The sequence below is a fragment of the Bombina bombina genome, chromosome 7 (genome assembly GCF_027579735.1).
Source record: "Bombina bombina isolate aBomBom1 chromosome 7, aBomBom1.pri, whole genome shotgun sequence".
Classification (NCBI taxonomy): domain Eukaryota; kingdom Metazoa; phylum Chordata; class Amphibia; order Anura; family Bombinatoridae; genus Bombina; species Bombina bombina.
Window position 1 is genome coordinate 628,390,517 of NC_069505.1, and position 20,817 is coordinate 628,411,333.

The window sequence follows — 20,817 nt, forward strand, 5'->3', positions numbered from 1 at the left end:
TTATTATTATTATTATTATTATTATTATTATTATTATTATCTGGTAATTGTAGAGTGCCAACTGATTCCGCAGAGCTATAAACATAGGCGGTATACAAGGTAACATTTATAGGGATCAAATTGATAGAGGTTCCTGCCGAGAGTTGCACTGTTGTAGTCTGCTCTTATGAAGGTGATTTACAAACAGCTGGACTCATAGGCTTACATGCTAAGGGGGTTCATGGCGGGTAGCAATGGAGGAGAGGAACTGTTATTAGGAAAGGTTGGTGTAGGTTGTATGCATCCCTGAACAGTAGAGTCTTTAGGGAGCGCTTGAAGGAAAGAGGTAAATACATTTAAACATGTATGTCTTCAATTTTTGTGGGAAAGGGGGGGACGGAAAGCTATTGCCATTGCTCTTCTAATAAATGTCCTCGTAAAATTAAACAGCTGCCGGCTATTTGCAATGTGATTATTGCTTGGCAAAAAATACTTAAAATGATGCACATTGATTATAGATTTTCTAAATACCTGCCCATCATGGGTAACCCCAATATCATACCAGCCTTATATTCAAAAGTTTTTAGAGAATGGGCTTCAAAAGGATTAACGCACATATATATACCAATTTAGAAAACAAAGGTCAGGGAGATGTAAGTCATTTATGGAGTTTAAACAGGAATTTGGGATAGCAAATAGAGATTTTATTGCCTTTCAACAGGTGCAACATTTTATCCAGACGGCTGTATATGAGGGCTTAGCGGAGGACACTTGGAGAATTGTAGAGCCAGTATTGAATCTTTTCAGAGCGGGTAAATACTCAATATCATTGTTATACAAAACAATCACATAGGGAAAGCGAAGGTGCAAAAAATTGCCCAGATATGGCAGGTCACAACGAAGGTTGTGAAGAGGAGCTTTAAATTACTAGACACTGCAATACTCTCCACTTCCTGGAGAGAATCTCACACTAAACTTGTAAATAGGGCTTACAACAGTTAAAGCTTGCTGGGATTAAACAGGAACCTACTGCTACAAGTGCAAGGTATCCGAAGCAGACATTTACAATTGTTTCTGGGGTTGCCCTAAAATAAAGACATTCAGGTATAAAATCATCTACTGGATAAAAAAGACCAACCTAAATTATATACAAATAACAATCACATCTTTTTTTTATTAGATGGTCAAAAACAACATCAATGTGTAAATCCTCACCAATTTAATGCCATAATTATGGTAGGCAGATTATTGATTTTTAAATATTGGAAATCGAACAAGGCACCAAATTTGACAGAATTTCAAATGAAATATAGAAAAACAGATAGCAAATGGACACCTCAATAAGCTCAGAAACTCAAATTAAATGCTTTTTTATAAATGAAAGAATGTAATTTTAAGTTACCCTACAGAGATACAATTGCAGCTCATCACACCTTTTATGGGCACTATGTTTCTTGAGCTTGCCATAGCAAATAACAAATTCCAGGGTTGGTAGAGGAGGGAGGGCGGAGGAGGGGGAAGAGTCCTACCTTATGTAATGTGATGTACCAATGGAAAGTATATTGTATATTGTTATGATATTATCATGGGATATTTGGTTGTAAATTAATTATTTTCCACTATAAAAAAGAGAAAAGTTAAACAAATTGTCATGATCCGGTGTACATGCACTCAGGACACAGACCCTTGGGGCAGTGGTAGGGATTTGGAGACACCAACCCCTGACCCGGGGAAGAGTATCCTGGATGTGGATAGATGATATTCTGTGATTCATAGTTGCAAGAAGTTATTGTAGAATTCATGGAGAGTGCAACATAAGTATACAATATATTCTGGCTTCACTCTGACTATAGTTAGTTAATAGGAGTAGCTGTAGGATTCAAAGAGAGGAAAATATAGCAATGAAGGATGTTCAGGCTTTAGAGTAAACTGGTAGAAGATTGACTCATAGATGCAGACTAAGGTTTGTTGCAGCTTCACAGTACATGGTATTATATAGAGCTGAATGTCAAAATTAAGCAAAGCAGCACAGGTGATAGACAAGTTGCAAGTTAAAGGCATTAATTACTGTTTGTGCATAGATTGGAGAATCACATGGAAGCTTTTAACTGAATACATAGATGCAGAGTTCTGAATTTATTAACATATTTGCAGTAGGTTATTTCAGTTATGACAACTTGTAGCAGAGAAATAGTTATAAAGTTCTGAGTAAGATGCTGTAGTTGTAATTAGAGTGTGATGATAACCAAAAGCATACTTGTGATTGATAATAAAGTGAGTGGCACTGGCCTTGTGGACAAGCACGGATGTTTTTCTAGCTATTGTTCTGTCTCAGTGAGTGCGTCTCTCTATTCTCTTAATTTTATGTAAATTACTCTTAGGTCCCCCTAAGAGTAAAAGGGGGAAACCAGACTTTGGACTCCTTGCACACATGCCCTAGAGATCTGCAACTGCACCTCACTGACGAGGCCCAAGAGAGGCCGAAACGTACGTCTGGGGTTTGTTGTTTGTCTTGTTCAGAGAAGAATTGCCTGGTATTTCGGTGCTGGACTGTCATTGGGCAGGATCAGACTGATATGCTACAGGATATTTTTTCTCTGTGAAAAGGCATAGTGTGCAAAAAGAGACTGCACCCTGAGTGGCACTGGCCTTGTGGACAAGCACGGATGTTTTTCTAGCTATTGTTCTGTCTCAGTGAGTGCGTCTCTCTATTCTCTTGATTTTATGTAAATTACTCTTAGGTCCCCCTAAGAGTAAAAGGGGGAAACCAGACGTTGGACTCCTTGCACACATGCCCTAGAGATATGCAACTGCACCTCACTGACGAGGCCCAAGAGAGGCCGAAACGTACGTCTGGGGTTTGTTGTTTGTCTTGTTCAGAGAAGAATTGCCTGGTATTTCGGTGCTGGACTGTCATTGGGCAGGATCAGACTGATATGCTACAGGATATTTTTTCTCTGTGAAAAGGCATAGTGTGCAAAAAGAGACTGCACCCTGAGTGGCACTGGCCTTGTGGACAAGCACGGATGTTTTTCTAGCTATTGTTCTGTCTCAGTGAGTGCGTCTCTCTATTCTCTTGATTTTATGTAAATTACTCTTAGGTCCCCCTAAGAGTAAAAGGGGGAAACCAGACGTTGGACTCCTTGCACACATGCCCTAGAGATATGCAACTGCACCTCACTGACGAGGCCCAAGAGAGGCCGAAACGTACGTCTGGGGTTTGTTGTTTGTCTTGTTCAGAGAAGAATTGCCTGGTATTTCGGTGCTGGACTGTCATTGGGCAGGATCAGACTGATATGCTACAGGATATTTTTTCTCTGTGAAAAGGCATAGTGTGCAAAAAGAGACTGCACCCTGAGTGGCACTGGCCTTGTGGACAAGCACGGATGTTTTTCTAGCTATTGTTCTGTCTCAGTGAGTGCGTCTCTCTATTCTCTTGATTTTATGTAAATTACTCTTAGGTCCCCCTAAGAGTAAAAGGGGGAAACCAGACGTTGGACTCCTTGCACACATGCCCTAGAGATATGCAACTGCACCTCACTGACGAGGCCCAAGAGAGGCCGAAACGTACGTCTGGGGTTTGTTGTTTGTCTTGTTCAGAGAAGAATTGCCTGGTATTTCGGTGCTGGACTGTCATTGGGCAGGATCAGACTGATATGCTACAGGATATTTTTTCTCTGTGAAAAGGCATAGTGTGCAAAAAGAGACTGCACCCTGAGTGGCACTGGCCTTGTGGACAAGCACGGATGTTTTTCTAGCTATTGTTCTGTCTCAGTGAGTGCGTCTCTCTATTCTCTTGATTTTATGTAAATTACTCTTAGGTCCCCCTAAGAGTAAAAGGGGGAAACCAGACATTGGACTCCTTGCACACATGCCCTAGAGATATGCAACTGCACCTCACTGACGAGGCCCAAGAGAGGCCGAAACGTACGTCTGGGGTTTGTTGTTTGTCTTGTTCAGAGAAGAATTGCCTGGTATTTCGGTGATGGACTGTCATTGGGCAGGATCAGACTGATATGCTACAGGATATTTTTTCTCTGTGAAAAGGCATAGTGTGCAAAAAGAGACTGCACCCTGAGTGGCACTGGCCTTGGGGACAAGCACGGATGTTTTTCTAGCTATTGTTCTGTCTCAGTGAGTGCGTCTCTCTATTCTCTTGATTTTATGTAAATTACTCTTAGGTCCCCCTAAGAGTAAAAGGGGGAAACCAGACGTTGGACTCCTTGCACACATGCCCTAGAGATATGCAACTGCACCTCACTGACGAGGCCCAAGAGAGGCCGAAACGTACGTCTGGGGTTTGTTATTTGTCTTGTTCAGAGAAGAATTGCCTGGTATTTCGGTGCTGGACTGTCATTGGGCAGGATCAGACTGATATGCTACAGGATATTTTTTCTCTGTGAAAAGGCATAGTGTGCAAAAAGAGACTGCACCCTGAGTGGCACTGGCCTTGTGGACAAGCACGGATGTTTTTCTAGCTATTGTTCTGTCTCAGTGAGTGCGTCTCTCTATTCTCTTGATTTTACATTCTCTTCATTGTCATAGTCAGATTCAGGATCACTTTCACCAAAATGGTAACCACGAACATGAGTAAAGGATACTCTAGAATGGGAGTATTGTGTCTTTAAATTTTTAAAAGTATGAAAATCTTCTGTTTTTCTTTTGGGGACAGCTTGGGTCTGAGATAGGTTGTAATTTTTTATTTTCCTTAGAGGGTCGGTGCATCCACTACCACTGCGGATCCCTTTTTTAGGCATTAACTTTCTGTCATGATCCGGTGTACATGCGCTCAGGACACAGACCCTCGGGGCAGTGGTAGGGATTTGGAGACACCGACCCCTGACCCGGGGAAGAGTATCCTGGATGTGGATAGATGATATTCTGTGATTCATAGTTGCAAGAAGTTATTGTAGAATTCATGGAGAGTGCAACATAAGTATACAATATATTCTGGCTTCACTCTGACTATAGTTAGTTAATAGGAGTAGCTGCAGGATTCAAAGAGAGGAAAATATAGCAATGTAGGATGTTCAGGCTTTAGAGTAAACTGGTAGAAGATTGACTCATAGATGCAGACTAAGGTTTGTTGCAGGTTCACAGTACATGGTATTATATAGAGCTGAATGTTAAAATTAAGCAAAGCAGCACAGGTGATAGACAAGTTGCAAGTTAAAGGCATTAATTACTGTTTGTGCATATATTGGAGACTCACATGGAAGCTTTTAACTGAACACATAGATGCAGAGTTCTGAATTTATTAACATATTTGCAGTAGGTTATTTGAGCTATGACAACTTCTAGCAGAGAAATAGTTATAAAGTTCTGAGTAAGATACTGTAGTTGTAATTAGAGTGTGATGATAACCAAAAGCATACTTGTGATTGATAATAAAGTTCAGAGTTTGTTAAGTAGCAGTGTCCAGGAAACAGAATGGAATTATGTGGATACTTACGATTTGATGATTTTAAGCATAGGTAATAGAAAAGGCTGTAGCTTGAATATATTGGTAAATTCATGCAGGAAACAGTCACAGACCTCTGTTTTTCAGGATCACAACTTCAAAGTTAATGCAAAGCACATTAGTCCTGAGAAGACTTAAAAAGAGGCTGAGGGAATCAGTTGCATGAATGATTAATCAGGCAGGCAAGCTGAATGCAATTACTAGCCCAAACCAGCTTGATTTGTCAGAAGCAGGGAAGGCAGTCTTAAAGGAACAGTGATATTAGGCTGAGATATGTTACACAAATACTTTTAAAAGTACAGTCATAATAAAACTGTCAAATAAAATTTTTAAAACATATTGCACGCAAAATGTAATAGGGACTCAAAGATTGTAGGTATCAGGTGATAGAAAAAAGGCATACAAATGGCTTTAACATAAAGATACATACAAATACATGTCTAAAGATAAAAATATAAGTATATATATATATATATATATATATATGTGTGTGTGTCTGTGTTAATTTGTATTTATGTATTTATATTTGTATGTATGTCTGTAAATACATATATGCAAATATAAATACATAAACATATACAGTATGTACACATATATATAAAAATATATAAGTGCATTAAAGCCCTTTGCAGTAAAGAAGATGAAAACATGTAAAAGTAGATTTATTATAATTATTATCGGTTATTTGTAGAGCGCCAACAGATTCTGCAGAGCTATAAACATAGGCAGTATACAAGGTAACATTTATAGGGATCAAATGGATAGAGGGCCCTGCCCAGAGTTGCACTGTTGATCTACAAACAGCTGGGCTCATAGGCTTACATGCTAAGGGGTTCATGGTGGGTAGAAATGGAAGAGAGGAACTGGTATTAGGAAAGGTTAGTGTAGGTTGTATGCATCCCTGAACAGTAGAGTCTTTAGGGAGCGCTTCAAGCTTTTAAACCTAGGGGAGAATCTTGTGGAGCGAGGCAGAGAGTTCCACAAGATGGGAGCCAGTCTGGAGAAGTCCTGTAAATGGGAATGTGAGGAGGTAACAAGAGAGGAGGAGGTCGTGAGCAGAGCGAAGGGGGCCGGAGGGAGACTATTTTTAGACACAATCTGAGATATAGGGGGGAGCAGTGCAGTTGAGGGCTTTGTATGTATATTCATATTTAATAAAGTGTATTTACTGTAAATATTTTGCCTTCCTATGTTCTGCACATAGCGGAATATGCTCTAAGTATTATTATATATATATTCCTATACATATCTGTATATATCTATACCTATATACATATATAGCAAAGAAATAAAGTAAAGCACTCGCTGGACTTTGGATATCTGTGTAAAAAAGTATTTATTTATATATTTATACACATGAATAAATAATTTTTTACACAGATATCCAAAGTCCAGCGAGTGCTTTACTCTATTTCTTTGCTACATACTTCTTAAGAGCACCCTGGCAGCTGCAGGATGGTGGTGAGAGTGCACATACCCTTTGAACTTTTTGTTTATATATATATTGGTACAGATATATATTGTACAAAAATCATATATATATAGAGAAATATTTATTTATGAATACATAGAACATATTCTTCTATGTGAAGAACATTGGAATGTGAAATATTTACATTTTGGGTTAGTGCACTTAAGGATATGCAATTAAGTTTGTGCATGAGTAGGGTGTTGTTTGCTCATTTGACTTCTATGGGCCCTGACTCACGCAAAAAGCTTTCTTCTAGTGCAGTTAACACTTGAGTATGAGCATTAAATAGAGCTCCACTTGTAATCTGGCCATAAATAAAGTATTGCTTGAATGCTGTATCAAGACAAGCACTAGGGAGAGCTTTGGCCAACTGAGCGAATAGCATCTCATGGGACAAGGACAAGCTGAAGATCAGTAGACAAAGCAGCCATGGCAAGTCATAAAGGAAACAGAACTATGGCACTGCTAGATGGTACAGAACTTTATTCTGTGGGCAGCAAAAGATTGTCAGGTCAACCAGAGCATGTTTCTTTATTTCTTGCTAATTAATCTTCTATAACACTAGTGTCTTATTAATGCAGGCTCTAGTTATATAGCAGTTAGGGTCAGAAGTGCCTGGGATGTTGGCTATAGTCATCAGCTGTCAGGGCTCACTATTATTTAGTGAGCCACACGAGGCCTAATTATAAAAAGGTCTGTCGGACCTGATCCGACAGTGCGGATCAGGTCCGACAGACCTAGCTGAATGCGGAGAACAATATGCTCTCCATATTCAGCATTGCACCTCCAGCTCTTGTGAGCTGCTGGTGCAACACCGCCCCCTGCAGATTTGCGGCCAATTGTCCGCCAGCAGGGAGGTGTCAATCAACCTGATCGTACTCGATCAGGTTGAATTGTGGCGATCTCTGTCCGTCTGCTCAGAACAGGAGGACAGGGTTATGGAGCAGTGGTCTTTAGACCACTGCTTCATAACTGCTGTTTCTGGGGAGCATGCAGGCTCGCCAGAAACACCGGCCCTTAGGCTCCATTCGGAGCTTGATAAATGGGCCTCCTAGTGTGTTGTTATTATCCTGATTCTAAAATGAAGCTGCATAAGACATCTAGTGTTTCTATTTTTTCCATTTTGGCTCCATTGTAGAGGGCCACATGTAATCCAGTCCTAAATTGGGGTGTTGGATGTTGGAAATATACTTAACCCTTTGCCTTTCAGTTCTGCACTAATCTTGGATGCATGAGACCAATCATAGGCTTCGTCATGAGAATTTCTCCATTTTTCCAATTCCTTTATGCAAACGTCATTGCATTCCAACACGGTGATGTCATTAAAGAACTCCAAGAATGGAATAAGGGGAAAAATAATGGAGGCGACTGGTATGCAAATCAAAGTTTCGCCTGTAATACGACCTATGGGAAAAGATGAAATTTGTCAACATCCAAATCAATAACAACCGGATTTGTGATTAAAGGTTCTTCTTATTTACATGTGTTTTACTAATAGACACGTACAACAATTAACCAAGCTTTAGATACAAAATAACTTAATCCAGATGGCCAATACATTAATGTTGTTCTCTATATATTATTTATTTATATAATATTATTTTTTTCAATTGCTTTAATAAAAATATATAGGTTCATTGAAACTTTTTTTTTTTTAAATGAAGGATAACACTACCATATATTTTGCCTCATAGAGGTCAAATTATCAAAGGTCTTGCAGACCTGATCCGACAGTGTGGATCAGGTCCACAAGACCTCGCTGAATGTGGAGAGCAATACGCTCTCCGTATTCATCATTGCACTAGCAGCTCACAAGAGCTGCTAGTGCAATGCCGCCCCCTGCAGACTCGCGGCCACTGGGCCTCCAGCAAGAGGTGTCAATCAACCTGATCATACTCGATCGGGTTGATTTCTGTCGATTCCTCTCTGCCTCATCAGAGCATGTGGACAGGGTTATGGAGTAGCAGTCTTTAGACCGCTGCCTCATAACTGCTGTTTCTGGCGAGCCTGAAGACTCGCCAGAAACACGGGCCCTAAAGCTCCGTACGGAGCTTCATAAATGGGCCTCATAGACTTTTGTCCAGATCTTCATTCTTATAAAAATAAATTATTCATTATAAACAAATTTCTTTGCAGCAATTGAAATGTGCAGCGAATGAAATTTTGTTTTTGATCATTGTTTCCTTCAAAATATTCAGGAAAATTAATTGCCTTGAATATCCAGTGGCTGCACTATTCAGTATTCTTTAAAACCAAGCAAATACTGAATTTTTGTTAAACTTTTTCATTATTTATCATTAAAATGAATGTAAATGTTTCAAAGCTAAAATACTTACCTTAATGTATTCTAGTGAGTAAGCAGAGCGCGCTAAGGTAAGTTTCACCTGTAGCTACAATACTTACCTTAATGTGCTCTGGAGAGCATGGGGAATGCGCTAATGTAAGTATCACCTGTAGCTACAATACTTACCTTAATGTGCTCTGGAGAGCATGGAGTACACGCTAAGGTAAGTTTCACCTGAAGCTACAGTACTTACCTTAATGTGCTCTGGAGAGCATGGGGAGCTTGCTAAGGTAATTATCACCTGTAGCTACAATACTTACCTTAATGTGCTCTGGAGAGCATGGAGTGCACGCTAAGGTAAGTTTTACCTGAAGCTACAATACTTGTGCTCTAAAGAGTATGGAAAGCATGCTAATGTAATAATCACCTGTAGCTACAATACTTATATTAATGTGCTCTGGAGAGCATGGAGAGTGTGATAATGTAAGTATCACCTGTAGCTACAGTACTTACCTTAATGTGCTCTGGTGAGCACAGAGAGCGCACTAAGGTAAGTATCGCCTGTAGCTACAATATTTAAAGTATCACCTGTAGCACAGTACTTACATTAATGTGCTCTGGAGAGCATGGGGAGAGCACTAAGGTAAGTATCACTTGTAGCTACAATACTTACCTTAATGTGCTCTGGAGAGCATGGAGAGCGTGCTAAGGTAAGTATCACCTGCAGCAACAATACTTACCTTAATGTGCTCTGGAGAGCATGGGGAGTGCGCTAATGTAAGTATCGCCTGTAGCTACAATAATTACATTAATGTCCTCTGGAGAGCATGGCGAGAGCGCTAAGGTAAGTATCAACTGTAGCTACAATACTTACATTAATGTGCTTTGGAGAGCATGGGGAGTGCACTAAGGTAAGTATCACTTGTAGCTACAATACTTACCTTAATGCCCTCTGGAGAGCATGGAGAGCGCACTAAAGTAAGTATAACCTGTAGCTACATTATTTACCTTAATCTGCTCTGGAGTGCATGGGGAGCGCGCTAAGGTAAGAATCACCTGTAGTTACAATACTTACCTTAATGTGCTCTGGAGAGCATGGAGAGTGCACTAAGGTAAGTATCACCTGTAGCTACAATACTTACCTTAATGTGCTCTGGAGAGCATGGAGAGTGCACTAAGGTAAGTATCACCTGTAGCTACAATACTTACCTTAATATGCTCTGGAGAGGGCACTAAGGTAAGTAGCTACAATACTTACTTTAATGTGCTTTGTAGAGCATGGGGAGAATGCTAAGGTAAGTATATCCTGTAGCTGCAATACTTACTTTAATGTGCTCTGGAGAGCATGGAGAGTACGCAAAGGTAAGTATCACCTGTAGCTACAATACTTACCATAATGTGCTCTGGAGAGCATGGAGAGTGTGCTAAGGAAAGTATCACCTGTAGTTACAATACTTACCTTAATGTGCTCTAGAGAGCGTGTAAGGTAAGTATCTCCTGTAGCTACAATACTTACCTTAATGTGCTCTAGAGAGCGTGTAAGGTAAGTATTACCTGTAGCTACAATAATTACCTTAATGTGCTTTGGAGAGCATGGAGCGCGCTAAGATAAGTATCACCTGTAGCTACAGTACTTACCTTAATGTGCTCTAAAGAGCATGGAGAGCATGCTAAGGTAAGTATCATCTGTAGCTACAAAACTTACCTTAATGTGCTCTGGAGAGCATGGGGAGCGCCCTAAGGTAAGTATCACCTGTAGCTACAATACAATACTTACCTTAATGTGCTCTGGAGAGCATAGAGAGCGTGCTAAGGTAACGATAACCTGCAGCTACAATACTTACCTTAATGTGCTCTGGAGAGCATGGAGAGCGCTCTAATGTAAGTATAAACTGTAGCTACAATACTTACATTAATGTGCTCTGGAGAGCATGGAGAGTGTGCTAAAGTAAGTATCACCTGTAGTTACAATACTTACCTTAATGTGCTTTGGACAGAATGGGGACTACGCTAAGGTACGTATCACCTGTAGCTACAATACTTACATTAATTTGCTCTGGAGAGCATGGAGAGTGCGCTAAGGTAAGTATCACCTGTAGTTACAATACTTACATTAATTTGCTTTGGACAGAATGGGGACTACGCTAAGGTAAGTTTCACCTGTAGCTACAATACTTACATTAATGTGCTCTGGAGAGCATGGGGAGCACATTAATGTAAGTATCACCTGTGGCTACAATACTTACCTTATTGTTCTCTGGAGAGCATAGAGAGCATGCTAAGGTAAGTACAGACATCCCAACCTGCAAAAACTAATTTCAGGGAGGTGGTTTCACCCACTACTGCGCCGCTACCCCCCCCCCCCCCAGTTATATATTGGACACCTTGAAACCCTAAATAAGATTGTGACTTATCATTAAAGTAGCTTCCCACTAAAGTCACATTTAAAAAAAAAAGTAGCTTTATTGCACAATCACATACAACAAACCTATTTTTCAGTGATCGTACGCTTGTTGAATGCTTAAATATTTTAGAATACAAAGTTTAATTATGTGCAGTAAAAAAGGTAGTATTTGTGTTTTATTTTATTAGAATCAGTGGGTAGTGATGTCGCGAACCTAAAAATTTTGGTTCGAGAACGGCGGACTCGAACTTCCGCAACTGTTTGTGAACCGGCGAACTGGGCGAACCACCATTGACTTCAATAGGCAGGTGAACTTTAAAACCAACAGGGACTCTTTCTGGCCACAATAGTGATGGAAAAGTTGTTTCAAGGGGACTAACACCTGGACTGTGGCATGCCGGAGGGGGATCCATGGCAAAACTCCCACGGAGATTTACATAGTTGATGCAGATCCATAAAGGACATAAATCACCTAACATTCCTAAATTGTTTGGAATAACGTGCTTTAAAACATCAGGTATGATGTTGTATCGATCAGGTAGTGTAAGGGTTATGCCCGCTTCACAGTGACAGACCAAACACCCCGTGTAACACACCGCAAACAACTGCAAACAGTCCATTTGCACAACCATGAGATAGATAGAATTGATAGATAAATACATAGATTACATAGATCAATAGATGCAATATTATTATTATTATTATTATTATTATTATTATCATTTATTTGTATAGCGCCGCCAAATTCCGTAGCGCTGGGTACAATGATAGGGGTATACAATGACAAAGATTTGTGATACAATACAAAACATAACAAGACTAAACAAATCTAGCACAGGAGGAAGAGGGCCTTGCTCCGGAGAGCTCACAGTCTATAGGTTTAGGGTGCAAAGACATAAGGTTGGGGTAGCTTGTTACATCGGTTGTATTTGCAACAGTGAGTCAGGCAGTTCATGTACATGTATTAGCTTGGTTCGGATGCGGGATGGAGGAGAGATAAGCCTCTCTTAATAGGTGGGTTTTCAAGGATCTTCTGAAGCTATACAAGGTTGGAGACAGTCTGATGGAGCGGGGTAGAGAGTTCCAGAGGACAGGAGCAGCACGTGCGAAGTCTTGGAGGCGGGTGTGGGTTGTAGAGATAACAGGAGTGTAGAGACGTAGGTCAAAGGTTGATCGAAGAGGACGGGATGGGGAGTATTTCACAATGAGAGAGGAAATATAGTTGGGAGTTAGACTGTTGAGTGCTTTGTAGGTTAGGGCTAATACTTTAAATTGTATTCTGGAGTGTATGGGGAGCCAGTGTAGAGACTGGCAGAGCGGAGCAGCTGATGTAGATCATCGACTTAGGTGGATGAGTCTAGCAGAAGCATTCATAATAGATTGGAGGAAGGAGAGGCAGTGTTTTGGAAGGCCATTTAAGAGTAGATTGCAATAATCAATGCATGACAGGATGAGGGAATGAATAAGTATTTTTGTAGTATTTTGAGTAAGGAAGGGACGAATTCTGGAAATGTTGCGTAGGTGTGAACGGCATGATTTGGTAAGCGTTTGTATATGTGGGTTGAATGTGAGTTCTGAGTCTAGTGTGACCCCAAGGCAGCGGACCTGGGATGAGGTGTTGAGAATAGAGTCTCCGACCATCAGAGAAATGTCAGGTGTCGGATGTCTTGAAGAGGGGGGAATAAGAAGCAGCTCAGTTTTGGACAGATTGAGTTGGAGGTAGTGTGAAGACATCCAAGAGAAAATTGCAGAGAGACAGTCAGAAATCTGGATGAGTAAAGAGGGAGAGATATCAGGAGAGGAAAGATAGATTTGGGTATCATCAGCATATAGGTGGTACTGGAATCCAAAGGAGGCTATAAGTTTTCCAAGGCAGGATGTATAAAGAGAGAAAAGCAAGGGACCCAAGACAGAGCCTTGAGGTACTCCAACTGAGAGAGGCATAGGATCACAAGATATGTTGTTGAAGGAAACTGAAAACGAGTGGTTTGAAAGATATGATGCAAACCAGGAGAGGGCTGTGTCTCGGATGCCAAATGAATGTAGTATTTTTAGGAGAAGAGGATGATCAACTGTGTCAAAAGCTGCGGACAGGTCAAGAAGAATCAGTAATGAATAATGGCCTTTTGCTTTGGCTGATAACAGGTCATTTGTTACTTTAGCAAGAGCGGTTTCTGTTGAGTGTTTAGGGCGGAAACCAGATTGTAGTGGATCAAGTAAGGAGTTAGTTGTGAGAAATTGAGTTAGCCGATTATAGACTAGTCGTTCCAATAATTTTGAAGCAAAGGGAAGTAAGGAGACCGGTCGATAGTTAGAAGGCGTGGAGGGGTCAAGTGAGGGCTTTTTTAGGATTGGTATGATTGACGCATGCTTGAATGTGTCAGGAAATGTGCCAGCAGTGAGGGATTGGTTAAAGAGATGAGTTAGGGTAGGGGTTAGTGAAGCAGAGAGAGGGGAATAAGTCGTGAAGGAATAGGGTCAAGTGGGCAGGTTGTGAGATGAGCCGAGGATAGGAGTGCAGAGACTACTTCCTCTGTTACAGGAGGGAAATAGCATAGATTTTTGTTAATAGAAGAGGGTAGGATCGCTGGGCTTGCGGGGTGCGAGGTGCAGATCTCTTTTCTAATGGTGTCAATTTTATTTTTGAAGTGATCAGCAATAATTTGAGCAGTGAGGTTGGTAGTGGGCAGGGGGGCAGGCGGACGTAGAAGGGAGTTAAAGGTTGAGAACAGTTTTCTGGGGTTGGATGTGTGAGATGACACAAGGGAGGAGAAATAGACTTGTTTTGCAAGGCTGAGCGCAGAGTTGTAGGACTTAAGGGTGAATTTATAATGTTGGAAATCAGCAAAGGTGCGTGATTTCCTCCACTGCCGTTCAGCGGCCCGTGAGCATCGCTGAAGATATCTGGTCTGTTTAGTGTGCCACGGTTGCCGTCGAGTGATTGATGTACGTCGAAGAGTGGAGGGTGCAGTTTTGTCAAGTGTTGATTTTAGTGCCGAATTATACTGTAGAGTCACGAGGGTTGGACAAGAGAGGGATGAAATGTCAGAGAGCAGAGGACTCAGTTGAGTGGAAAAGTCTGTGAGATCCAAGTCATTTAAATTCCCGTGAGGTAGCAGTTTTTTGGGGGCTTGCAAAGATGTAGCAGGTAGAGTGAGAGAGAAAAGGGGAAGTTAAGGGAGTTGGAAACAGCACAGAGATTTATGAAGACCAGGTCTATGGAGTTGCCTTCACAGTGTGTTGGAGATGTTGTCCACTTGGATAGGCCTAAAGAGGTGGTAAGGGATAGAAGTAAGGTTCCCAGAGGCAGTTGCGGCGCCAGGGGACGTGTATATGGCATGGAGTTTCGGAACCGGGAGATGGAAAAAGATGCTTGATCGGTCCTCCTACTTCAAATTTGGGGCACTGCGTGTGCAATCATGGCCGGACTTTTAACCGACGGCCATTTGTCAAACGGGCATTTGGCCGAAAAACAAGTGGCTGTCACAAAACAGTCCGGCCACGAGATAGATTTGATAGATAAATACATAGATTACATAGATCAATAGATGCAATATACATTTGATAGATACGACTGATAGTTAGATAGATTTGATAGATAAATAGATAGATTTGATAAATATATAATTTCCCAGACAGAGAATTACAAGACGTGCGGTCTGGAACCCATGGTAAGGTTCCCAGAGGCAGTTGCGGCGCCAGAGGACGTGTATATGGCATGGATTTTCGGAACCGGGAGATGGAAAAAGATGCTTGGTCGGTCCTCCAACTTCAAATTTGGAGCACTGCGTGTGCAATTGTGGCTGGAATTTTAGCCGACAGCCATTTGGCTGACGGACATTTGTCCGACGGACATTTGTCCGAAACACAAGTGGCTGTCACAAAACAGTCCGGCCAAGAGATAGATAGATTTGATAGATAAATACATAGATTACATAGATCAATAGATGCAATATACATTTGATAGATACGATTGATAGTTAGATAGATTTCATAGATAAATCGATAGATTTGATAAATATACAATTTCCTAGACAGAGAATTAGAAGACGTGCGGGCTGGGACCCATGGTAAGGTTCCCAGAGGCAGTTGTGGCGCCAGGGGAGGTGTACATGGCATGGATTTTCGGATATGGCATGGATTTTCGGAACCGGGAGATGGAAAAAGATGCTTGGTCGGTCCTCCTACTTCAAATTTGGGGCACTGCGTGTGCAATCGTGGTCGGACTTTTAGCCGACGGCCATTTGGCCGACGGCCATTTGGCCAAAACACAAGTGGCTATCACAAAACAGTCCAGCCACGAGATGGATAGATTTGATAGATAAATACATAGATTACATAGATCAATAGATGCAATATACAATTGATAGATACGACTGATAGTTAGATAGATTTGATAGATAAATAGATAGATTTGATAAATATATAATTTCCCAGACAGAGAATTACAAGACGTGCGGTATGGGACCCATGGCAAGGTTCCCAGAGGCAGTTGTGGCACCAGGGGACGTGTATATGGCGTGGATTTTCGGAACCGGGAGATGGAAAAAGATGCTTGGTCGGTCCTCCTACTTCTGATATGGGGCACTGCGTGTGCAATCGTGGCCGGACTTTTAGCCGACGGGCATTTGGCCTACGGACATTTGTCCGACGGGCATTTGGCCGAAACACAAGTGGCTGTCACAAAACAGTCCGGCCACGAGATAGATAGATTTGATAGATAAATACATAGATTACATAGATCAATAGATGCAATATACATTTGATAGATACGATTGATAGTTAGATAGATTTGATAGATAAATAGATAGATTTGATAAATATATAATTTCCCATGCAGAGAATTACAAGACGTGCGGTCTGAGACCCATGGTAAGGTTCCCAGAGGCAGTTGCGGTGCCAGGGGATGTGTATATGGCATGGATTTTCAGAACCGGGAGATGGAAAAAGATGCTTGGTCGGTCCTCCTACTTCAAATTTGGTGCACTGCGCGTGCAATCGTGGCCGGACTTTTAGCTGACGGGTATTTGGCCGACGGACATTTGTCCGACGGGCATTTGGCCGAAACACAAGTGGCTGTCACAAAACAGTCCGGCCATGAGATAGTTAGATTTGATAGATAAATACATAGTTTACATAGATCAATAGAAGCAATATACATTTGATAGATACGATTGATAGTTAGATAGATTTGATAGATTAATAGACAGATTTGATAAATATATAATTTCCCAGACAGAGAATTACAAGACGTGTGGTCTGAGACCCATGGTAAGGTTCCCAGAGGCAGTTGTGGCGCCAGGGGACGTGTATATGGCATGGATTTTCAGAACCGGGAGATAGAAAAAGATGCTTGGTCGGTCCTCCTACTTCAAATTTGGTGCACTGCGCGTGCAATCATGGCCGGACTTTTAGCCGACAGCCATTTGGCTGATGGACATTTGTCCGACGGGCATTTGGCGGAAACACAAGTGGCTGTCACAAAACAGTCCGGCCATGAGATAGATAGATTTGATAGATAAATACATAGATTACATAGATCAATAGATGCAATATACATTGGATACATACGATTGATAGGTAGATAGATTTGATAGATAAATAGATAGATTTGATAAATATATAATTTCCCAGACAGAGAATTACAAGACGTGCGGTCTGGGACCCATGGTAAGGTTCCCAGAGGCAGTTGCGGCACCAGGGGACGTGTATATGGCATGGATTTTAGGAACCGGGAGATGGAAAAAGATGCTTGGTCAGTCCTCCTACTTCAAATTTGGGGCACTGCGCGTGCAATCGTGGCCGGTCTTTTAGCCGATGGCCATTTGGCCAACTGACATTTGGCCGAAACACCAGTGGCTGTCACAAAACAGTCCGGCCATGAGATAGATAGATTTGATAAATAGACACATAGATTACATAGATCAGTTGATGCAATATACATTTGATAGATACGATTGATAGTTATATAGATTTGATAGATAAATAGATAGATTTGATAAATATATAATTTCACAGACAGAGAATTACAAGATGGATTTTCGGAACCGGGAGATGGAAAAAGATGCTTGGTCGGTCCTCCTACTTCAAATTTGGGGCACTGCGCGTGCAATCTACTGTGGCACCAGATATGAGTGGTGTGTTAAGTAGTACTATTCTGATCAGTTTAATACCTGTTACTCCCCCTATTGGAGGAGGTGTATAAGGCATGGATTTTAGGAACCGAGAGATGGAAAAAGATTCTTGGTCGGTCCTCCTACTTCAAATTTGGGGCACTGCGAGTGCAATCTACTGTGGCACCAGATATGAGTGGTGTTAAGTTGTACTATTCTGATCAATTTAATACCTGTTACTCCCCCTATCGGGAGAGGTGTATATTGCATGGATTTTAGGAACCGGAACATGGAAAAAGATGCTTGGTCAGTCCTCCTACTTGAAATTTGGGGCTCTGCGCGTGAAATCATGGCCAGACTTTTAGCAGACGGACATTTGTCCGACAGACATTTGGCCGAAACACCAGTGGCTGTCACAAAACCATCCGGCCACGAGATAGATTTGATAGATAGATAGATACATAGATCAATAGATGCAAAATACATTTGATAGATACGAATGATAGTTAGATAGATTTGATAGATAAATAGATAGATTTGATAGATATATAATTTCCCAGACAGAGAATTACAAGACGTGCCTCTGGGACCCATGGTAAGGTTACTTCCTTTTGCACAATCGAGTACAGGTTGGGGATTGCCTTTTGTGCAAAGAAATTTCGGACGGGTACCTTCCACTGCGGTGTCCCCTATCAGGGGATGTGTATATGACATGGATTTTAGGAACCGGGAGATGGAAAAAGATGCTTGGTCGGTCCTCCTACTTCAAATTTGGGGCACTGCGCGTGCAATCTAATGTGCCACCAGATAGGAGTGGTGTTTTAAGTAGTACTATTGCTATCAGTTTAATCCTGTTAAGTGTCTTTTTTTTGTTTAGTTTTTGAAGCCACAGTGCAGCACCAGAGGCCAGAAAAATTTGGCATGTACACATGCCTGAAAAATTAGGTATTTTTGCAGGCGCTGCTGTAGTCGGCGGCCAGAAAAATTGATGTTTGTTTCACAGGCAGAAAGTGCCCTAAAACATTGCGGCTTGAACCCTAGTTGGTGGCGGATGAGTCACGCAAGTCATCCGGCATTTGAAGATAAAATACAGCAGCGTGTGGACCATTTTCAGCCCAAGGCTCATGTCATCAGGCCTTTTTACTCGAATGTATCGCCCAATGTCAGTCCCTTCGGGATCCATCCCTCATTCATTTTAATAAAGGTGAGGTAATCTAGACTTTTTTGACCTAGGCGAATTCTCATCTCAGTGACAATACCTCCTGCTGCACTGAAGGTCCTTTCTGACAGGACACTTGAAGCGGGGCAGGCCAGAAGTTCTATCGCAAATTGGGATAGCTCAGGCCACAGGTCAAGCCTGCACACCCAGTAGTCAAGGGGTTCATCGCTCCTCAGAGTGTCGAGATCTGCAGTTAAGGCGAGGTAGTCTGCTACCTGTCAGTCGAGTCATTCTCTGAGGGTGGACCCCGAAGGGCTGTGGCGATGCATAGGAGTTAAAAAGCTCTGCATGTCCTCCATCAACAACACATCTGTAAAGCTTCCTGTCCTTGCTGGCGTGGTCGTGGGAGTCGGAGGATTACTTTCAGCTCTTCCCCTGTTAGATTCACGTTGTGCTGTGACATCACCCTTATACGCTGTGTAAAGCATACTTTTTAATTTATTTTGGAAATGCTGCATCCTTTCCGGTAACATTTTTGGCATTTTATGCTTATACCGGGGGTCTAGTAGCGGGACACACAGTACAGGTTGTTCACCTTCAGCTTTTTTATACAAGGGTCCCTCAACAGGCACGACAGCATGAAAGACCCCATTTGCACAAGGTTGGATGCCGAGATAGTCATGTCCCGTTCCTCCTCCTCAGTGATGTCACTGAAGGTATCTTCTTCCCCCCAGCCACGTACAACACCACGGGTACCAGATAGGTGACAACGAGCACCCTGGGATGCCTGTTGTGGTTGGTCTTCCTCCTCTTCCTCAAAGCCACATTCCTCCACTGACTCCTCTTCCTCACAATCCTCTTCCAGTGTTGCCGCAGGTCCAGCAAGCGATGCTGATAAGGCAGTTTCTGGTGGTGATGGTGACCACAACTCTTCCTCTTCCTCTTCACGCTCATCTATGCCTTGATCCAGCACTCTTCGCAGGGCACTCAGACTCCACCAGCTTGTATGGTAAAAGCTGGCGGGCTACGAATTCAGACAAGCCAGCAGTCAGACGCCGGGCAAGGGGGTGACTTTTGTGACATTGGCTTCTTACGCTCAAAGATGTCCTTGACAGACACCTGACTGTGGGCAGATGAGCAGGAACTGCTCTGGAAGAGAGATGGAGTGGTGGATTGTTGAGAGGGGGCAAGGAGGACAGCAGTGGTTGACGTGGCTGAAGATGCTGGACCAGGAGGAGGATGGCGGCTTTGAGTTTGTGTGCTGCTTCTACTGATGTGTTGATCCCATAGGCGTTTGTGATGTGCGATCATGTGTCTTCGCAAAGCAGTTGTACCTAGGTGGGTGTTGCACTTCCCACGACTCAGTTTCTTTTGGCACAGGTTGCAAATGGCATCGCTGTTGTCAGAGGCAGACACACAAAAAAAATGCCACACTTCTGAGCACTGCGATGACGGCATTCTGGTGGTGGCAACAGCATGCATTGATTGGCGTTCTGCCTGGCTGACCCCGGGTGCCAATGCATGCTATCTGACTGTGCCACTAGCTCCTTGCGACCACCTCCCATGCTTCCAACTCGTCTCCTCCTCCTCCTCTCTGTCTCCCCATCTGAACTTTCCCCCTGTTTTTCTTCTCTTCTAGCGGGCACCCACGTGACATCCACGGACGCATCGTCATCATCAACCGCTTCACTTGTATCTGACAAATCAACAAAGGAAGCAGCAGCGGGTAGAACATCATCATCATCACACCGTATGTCCATGTCTGTAATGCTGCCTGACTGAGACATATCACTGTTATCTACATCCTCTGTCAATGATGGTTTCGCATCACTCATTTCTTCCAACTGATGTGTAAAAAACTCCTCTGACACATCAAGTGAAGTGGCTGTGGTGCTAGTGTTGGTGGTGGTGGCAGGCGGGCGAGTGGTGGTAACTTGAGAGGTGCC

General features: G+C 42.3%; 1 protein-coding gene across 1 annotated transcript in view; it reads right to left on the reverse strand.

The window, feature by feature from the left end:
* Positions 1-20,817, reverse strand: part of LOC128636762 (indolethylamine N-methyltransferase-like) — a 110,967-nt gene that overhangs the window by 10,995 nt on the left and 79,155 nt on the right. Inside the window, exon 2 of the mRNA XM_053689743.1 lies at positions 8,108-8,315. Coding sequence (XP_053545718.1) covers positions 8,108-8,315 — 208 coding nt within the window. The remainder of the gene's footprint in view (positions 1-8,107; positions 8,316-20,817) is intronic.